Below are 7,795 nucleotides of genomic sequence, written 5' to 3' on the forward strand. Positions count from 1 at the left end.
ATCAATAGTGCGGTTATTTCATTTTCTTCTTCCTCCTCCTCCTCCTCCTCCTCCTCCTCCTCCTTCTTCTTCTTCTTCTTCTTCTTCTACTCTTTCTTCCTCTTCTCCTCATCCTCCTTTTTCCTTCTCTCTAATTTTATTCTTCCTCGCTTGGTAAGTTCGTTCAATAAAGGTTCAATTTCAAATCAGACGATCACAATATTGTTGGATGTCTTTCCTTTTTTTTAAATAAATATTACGGAGTACTCGTAAATAAGTCTGAAAAGAAGAAGAAGAAGAAGAAGAAGAAGAAGAGGAAGAAGAAGAAGAAGAAGAAGAAGAAGAAGAAAACTTAGTCTATGCAAAGTCAATAATTTATCGTCATCGATGACATCATCCAATGAAGACAGAGCATTTGAAATCATCAGTAGCTTGAAGTGAAAGACCGACATTTTGCTGATGAAGATACAGCATAAACCAAGTCTTTATCTCGATACAAACCTTGCACAATGGGGAAACCCATCAAATTTCTTACAAAAAAAAAAAATGTCTAAAAAAATCTTTCATAAAACTTTCAGCTTCTTCTCAGCTAACCTTACGTTAATTATCCAATTCCAGGGGTTTTCAAACTACCCGTAGGCTACCCTATGGGGGGTTAGGGGCTATATGAATGTTTCTCGTGAGTTTATAAGCTCCTTTTGCTTGCCAGTTTTACATTGAGTTAAGTAGGTATTTTAGAAAAAATAATGCTTACTTTCAAGGTAGGAAGTTCAGTTTTTCAGTTACTGGGGTCGAATTTGAAATAATACCTTCTTTCCTTCTTCTTCTTCTTCTTCTTCTTCTTCTTGTTTTCCCATGTTCAGACGGAGTCGGAGTTTTTCGTCAGCTTCTCAATCAGTCCTCTAGGGTGATTGCTTTGAGCTGACATTTGGTTTTGGCTATACACAAATTTTCCGATCTACCTACCTATTATTGAGCACTAAAAATTCCATACATCGGCTGGGACTGAGCCCGTTCATTTGTAAGAAGCATTATTCTTAACATACTTTTTGTCAGTTTGTCTTGAAAGGAAAGATGTTTAAGATGCTCATCACAGGATGAGATTTGTCTCTGGAGTGATGAAGAATATTTTATCACTCAGGGACTGCAGGATCACAGGAAAGAAGTCAGCCCACTCCTAATTTTATTACATTCATTACGAGTCTTTTTTTTTTTTAGTTCATAAAAAACTTTGCTGAGCTAAATGAATAATTACACACTTTTTATCTTCTTTTCTCTCAATCAGCAAGTTGTAGGTACCTTCTTAGTTTTATTATATCTTGATCAGCAAGTTGTATTAAACATGTCACCCTAGTATTTATTTTCTATTTAGATTTCGTGTTAATGAATAGACAATTAAGAGACAGACGGACTTTTAATTACATATTCGCATCTGTAGGTTTTTTCTTTGCGAATATCTTAATTGTGATAGCAAAACTCTTAAATGGAATTTTCTAAGGCAAGGTTCTTGCCAGGGACATTTTCTACCACTACTTTTCATCGTAACAGATTTCTTGTAGGTGAAATGATTTCTCATCGCACCCACTATACGTATCTATAGCTGGGATTTTCTACAATACAATATAACGAATGACTTCCTGATGCCAAAAGTGAAAAGTGCTTCGCATGAAATGAGACCGGATAAAAAAACTGAAATTCCCTTCCCGAGCATTTGTCCCTTGAGAAAAAATAATAAAATACAAATCAAAGTTCTATGTATACGTATATTTTACATTGTGGAGGCATACAAAAACTTTCGCCAACACTTGTAGGCATGTAACTGGATCTGGAACATACGAGTAATGTCTATTAACATAATAAATTATTTTTGATTGTAAAAAAAAGTAAAAAGAAGAAAAAATCGTGATACTTCCCTAGGTACCGACCAGAAAATCAAAGTGGCCGTTAAATTTTACGTTTAGTACCTAGTATTAGGTATATTTGGATATGATTAAAAAGGAGAAAAAGAGAGATAGGTCAATATAAATTGGGAAACAGAGCGGGGAGGGGCAGAAGCTCTGGGGTTAAACTCATAACATATAAGTCAAGGGTATTATTCAGCAAAAAGCAATCAACCTGGTGTTAACCTCTAATTTATAAACGAAATCTTCAACCCAAGCTCTACGTGCGAATTCTCAATTATAACATTTTCCACGGGAGCTCTCTTCCCCTAGGACATCGCACATCCTACTTCCTCTATCTCCCTCTCTGGAATTATCCCTCTGCGTTTTGAGTTTTCAATATGTGATGCTTAACTTCAGGAAGTTACTTATTATGAATTCCTCCCTGTTTCCAGCTACCTCTAAGTATCCGCATGCAGCTACTTGAATTATTTTTGTACAAAATGTTGGACAAGTTTCACTCGTTTTACTTTGCCTAACGGTAATGGTGGGCTAGATTCATTGATACGTATAGTAATAGAATGACGCTATCACAGTGAAATATACAACTGTATAGTAGTCATAACGGCCATTGATCGCTACTTAATTGTCCCCATGAGACTGACTGCGCCACAAAATATTACACGGGGCCGAAATCTCCTCAACCCTGCAGGGAATTCAAACTGACCCTGTATATAAATCATGAAAACCTAATGGTTAATGAATCAAACTGACCCTGTATATAAATCATGAAAACCTAATGGTTAATGAATTAGTTGAGAGAGGGAAAAATTTAGTGCGACTTCATAAAAGCTGATAGAAAAAATCAGAATTATGCTGATAAGATCAACTGACATTAAACAAGCTGGGTCCGTCCCTCCGGGAATTTTTTAGCCTGTAGTTTATTCGATCGTGATTAGGGAAAATCAGTACCTAAGTACCTACCTAATTTGTTTAATATTCAGTTTATTATCATTCTTGATTTGATTTTTTGATTTTACTTTTATGTAATGATTTAAAATCAGTTTTACTTTTGCTTTATTCTTATCAAATAATGCTTTGCAGTATGCGGCACTTTTCTGAATTGCTTGATCAGCTGCAGTTCTTTGAGTTCATAGGTCGTCGCGACAAATTTCAAGATCAGAGCTCATTCGTGTGAGAAAATGTGAAAAAAAAAAAAAATCCCCCAAAAACCAGTTTTTTTGGTTTTTTGGCTTTACCACCATTTTCGTGTTCCTGGTAAAAAGACCTTTAATTTGATATATAGGTCGACCAGGTTTGAATAAGTCCTTCTATGGGGAGTGGGGACAGACAGACCGACAGACGACACCGAAGCGAATACAATAGTCCGTCCACTATACCTTTTATTATTACTATTGTAATTTAATAAAGGAAGGACGGACTAAAAAGCAAATAATATTATCGCTCATAACTTTCGAACTAAAAATATAGTAGTCATGCATTTAATGTCGCTTTAATAAATTAAAAAGGTGACGTCACACGAATAGTAAGTAGGTAGTTGTGTGGGTTTGTGGCTTATAGATTTCTAATAAAAGTTTCAAGTTGGACTTTGGTTTAGATTACGGCTTATATTATCATTATGGGGTATTAGGAATTACAGATATATGTAGATCATGATGATGGTGTCGAGGTTTCCCAAATTTACTACTTACTAGGTATGGGTAAATACCTATCTGTTCAGGATAATAATAGAAAAAGAACTAACAACATTTCCTTCTCTTCTTCATCTCCTTCATCATCTTCTCCCTCTCCCTCTTCTTCTTCTTCTTCTTCTTCTTCTCCTTCATCTTCTTCATCTCCTTCTTCTTCTTCTTCTCCTTCTTCTCCTTCATCTTCTTCTTCATCTTCTTCATCTCCTTCTTCATCATCATCTTCTTCTTCTTTTCCTTCATCTTCTTCTTCTTCCTCTCCTTCATCTTCTTCTCCTTCATCTCCTTCTTCTTCTTCTTCTTCTTCATCTTCATCTTCATCTCCTTCATATTCATCTCCATCTCCTTCTTCTTCTTCTTCTTCTTCTTCTTCTTCTTCTTCTTCTTCTTCTTCTTCTTCTTCATCTTCTTCTCCTTCATCTTCTTCTTCTTTTGCTACAACATTTCTCTTCTTTTATCCTTCCCCTCCATACCTCCCATGAAAATCTGTTTCCTACGAGTAGGTTTCACTATATTATCATAAACTTGAACCTCTTGAAATTTTACTTGAAGATGATGCTCGAGACCCTTGGAAGTTGGTACCCACTTTAGCTCAAATATCTACCATACTTACTCAAAATCATGATGAAAGCGCGGATATAACAGCTATAGTAATGTAATGATTAATGAATAATGGTGAAGTAATTAGGCCCAGGTGTGAAAGCTTCAGGAAAATAACTTCATTTTCTTTTCTTGCCATCTACAGTTAAGAGAATGAAGTCGTAACCTGTACTTAAAACAAGACAGGATAAAATTATAAGACAGACACATACAGGGTGCCGTATAGAACAGAACACTATTATAGGAAGGAATTTTAGATCAACGACGAACATTTTCTTACCGTTTATATGATTATGGATAGGTACTTTTATTGTCTTCACCCGACTCGAGTTTCGCCTACTTTTTAGGCTTCTTCATGGTAATGGGAACTCATATAAACGGTAAGAAATAATATTAATACATAGGATGTCTAATATAAACCTAATAATAATCGTCAACGAACGAAGTTATTGCCTATAGTTCTAACTCGATGATTTTTTCCTTTAGGTTGTCCGTACAAGTTTGTTCCACCATAACTCTTGAGTGATTTGGCCTGATTTTGATAAAAATATTCAACACATTTTTCCCTTTAAAATTTGAGCCCAATCGGTCTGTTTTTAAGAACCCTGTTTTAGGAAATAAAACATTTTCATTAACGACAAGAGGTGTTAGGAGCAGAGAGGAGATTGATTTGCATTTTACTAGGTATTTCAAATGCATGTGGGTTTTATTGGAGGCTTTTCCGCCAAACCTACTGTTTACTGCAGCTTTTGTTGAGCTATTGGGCTCTGTTCAACGACAATAAACACCTAAGAGAAAAGAATACCTAAAATGAAATTCTCACTATGAAAAACTGCTAACGCTCATTCATGAAGCAAATCTAAAGTTCTCTTTCTCAAAGCACATCGAGTTAAAATAAATACCAACAAAATGGGAGAGGTAAAAACTAATGGTTGTTGAAAACATAAATCCCTCAGCAACCAGAGGGAATTTTAAAAGAACTTTTGTTTTATTTGTGTTTCTTGTTCACATTTTGAGAGATAGAATAGAAGGTAAAGTACAACGATGATAGAGTGTTATCATTTTCCTTGTAATAGAGAGGTTATCAATAAAGGTGATGGTGCATTCAACGAGCTACTTACCAACTTATTGAACACATCAATAACATTCAAAAAGGGAAACAGTAAGTATTGTTATTAGAACAACTGTCAAGTCTTGTTCTGACAGAAAAAAAAAATCATTGAGAATTGAACCTATACCTCCTGCGTACTCTATGACGAAATTAACTTTTCAATATATTCATTACCTAATATTTCATATTAATCCTGCTCTCACATAACCAGCTTTATGTTGGCTTTCCCTATACATAATACTCGTATGTATCCATATGTACCTACATTATTAGTTATTACTATCAAAGGAGCCATGTGATGTGTATCCCTATGGAATTCGACAGCACACTGTTCCACAATGACATTACTAGGATAAGTTCATGTAACTCATGTTATATTCACCGAGTACCTATATTGGCATTAAAATAATTCGCGTGTGTAGGTATGATTTTTTCCTCTCTAATATACAGGACTTCTCAAAAATCTATTTGATTCCATCACATATTTTAGTAATAATCATGCAAGTAAAAGACTGTCCGATTTTGGATGTTACCTATGGTTTAATATTTTCTACATTATTATTATTATTATTATTATTTCATGTTTTCCAGGATCAAACAATATGACAATGTAGAGGGTGCGGATCAACCAGACCTCATCCTAGAAATGTTAGCACGTCTCAGTCAGAGCATACTACGAGAAAATGACCTTGAAAAGTGAGTATTTACAGTTACCTACTTGATACATGTACCGTTTTAAAATTTGGTGGAGATGTCATTACTCTCTTCCTATACCGTTCGCAAAAATTGGTGGAGATACCAAAACTCTCTTCCTATACCGTGCTTACAAATTGGTGGAGATGTCAAAACTCTCCCCTTATACCATACGTACAAATTGGTGGAGATGTCAAAACTCTCCCCTTATACCATACGTACAAATTGGTGGAGATGTCAAAACTCTTATTCTATGTCATACGTACAAATTGGTTAGAGGAAAATTGATATGGTGCAATATTTATTAGATAATTACATAGGTCACTGTAGGTACTTAATCTATTTAGCAGATGTTTTTGAATTCCAGATTCTAGAAAGTTTTGATTTTTAATTTCATGTTCGATTTTTCTTTTCCAGTTCAAAACGAGGTTTGGACCTGGGACTTAGTCGAGGATTTTCCGGATCACAAGCAGCCAAACATCTGATGGGGCTGGCAGCAGCAAACTACGCCGGGGGACCAGGCAGAAGGCGTCGCAGTGACTCAGATCAATATCTCAGCTCTTAAACCTACTGATTTGTTCTTATTATTTTGATAAAAAATAAGTAATTTGAAAGAAGAAAAAAAAACTTTTGTTGTGTAAAACTTGATTTTTTCCCTTTCACATTCATTAATAAAATTATATTAGACTTTAATTACCCATAAAACACTCATTCCTATTTAACCACCTGTAGGGTGTTTTTCAATCCATCACGCATCGGTTCCTATTTCTAACTTTATTTCGCATTTTTTGCTATGTCCTGCTGTAATACTGACGGTGCAGTCCAATGTGTGTAGTCCTTTATGATTAACAATTTCATGAAAGATGAAAGCAATGAAAAATACCTTACAGTATGTTGTTGAAAGAAATAAGTAATGTGAAACCATCATCGCAAAAGAATTAAAAGGTTGGTGATTCTAGTAACACAGTAAACAATGACAACATTCGAAATACAAATTGGAAACGTTAGGATTTCATGCATTACATACATAAGGTATTTAATATTTGCACAACATTGCATGAAATTAAAATTTGGATGCATTTCACCCCCACAATTTATCTCTTTGAGAAATTAGTTCAAGAAGACAAGAGTTCAATAAATAATAATACTTAAAAAGGGAAATAAAGCAAGAAAGCTGAATTTTCTTTACTCTCAAAGACAGATGTACTCGTAACTATGTAGCTTACAGCCAAAGGAAAATACTCAACATGTATAGTTTTTCGTTTTGATCTGACACCCCCTCTAGGAAAGAAATAATCAAAATTGGTACATAGAATAGGTCGTATACATAAATTTATTTATTTTGACTAGCTTGTATGACATTTTACTTTTAACAGTTGGTATCTATAGGTTTGGAATGTATGTTTTCAGATTAACTGTTTGAAAAAGTCGATGTAGGTACCAGAGAGAAGAATCTAACCCTCGGGTATAGTCTCATGTTGAAATACACTTTGGGCTTCTGCGCAAGGGTTACAAGAAACTGTGATCCCAAGGGTAGCTTGGTACATTACGGTCCGAGTTGTTATTGGATAGTTGGATTAACTGTTTGAAAAAGTCGATGTACCAGAGAGAAGAATCTAACCCTCGGGTATAGTCTCATGTTGAAATTCACTTTGGGCTTCTGCGCAAGGGTTACAAGAAACTGTGATCCCAAGGGTAGCTTGGTACATTACGGTCCGAGTTGTTATTGGATAGTTTTCCCTACAGACATTTAATTAGATATCTAGGTACCTAGCCTTCCCATTTTAGTTCCCATTTTCTTAGAAATTTTCTACTCGCTCAGT

General features: G+C 35.0%; 1 protein-coding gene across 1 annotated transcript; it reads left to right on the forward strand.

The window, feature by feature from the left end:
* The first annotated feature begins 5,844 nt into the window (after positions 1-5,844).
* On the forward strand, positions 5,845-7,521 carry LOC103517540 (diuretic hormone class 2). The gene is made up of 2 exons (XM_008482580.3): positions 5,845-5,975; positions 6,390-7,521. Exons 1-2 carry the CDS (start codon positions 5,860-5,862, stop codon positions 6,535-6,537), a joined length of 264 nt encoding a protein of 87 aa, XP_008480802.1. The 5' UTR covers positions 5,845-5,859; the 3' UTR covers positions 6,538-7,521.
* Positions 7,522-7,795: the final 274 nt, after the last annotated feature.

Source organism: Diaphorina citri, unplaced genomic scaffold, assembly GCF_000475195.1.
Source record: "Diaphorina citri unplaced genomic scaffold, Diaci psyllid genome assembly version 1.1 scaffold55, whole genome shotgun sequence".
NCBI lineage: Eukaryota > Metazoa > Arthropoda > Insecta > Hemiptera > Psyllidae > Diaphorina > Diaphorina citri.

What these genes read in the sequence shown, in the direction of transcription:
- LOC103517540 (XM_008482580.3), top strand. Translation starts at nt 5,860, where the DNA reads ATGTTTTCCAGGATCAAACAATATGACAATGTAGAGGGTGCGGATCAA. An exon ending in CGAGAAAATGACCTTGAAAA is followed by an intron (nt 5,976 to 6,389) that starts GTGAGTATTTAC and finishes TTTCTTTTCCAG; the next exon opens with TTCAAAACGAGGTTTGGACC.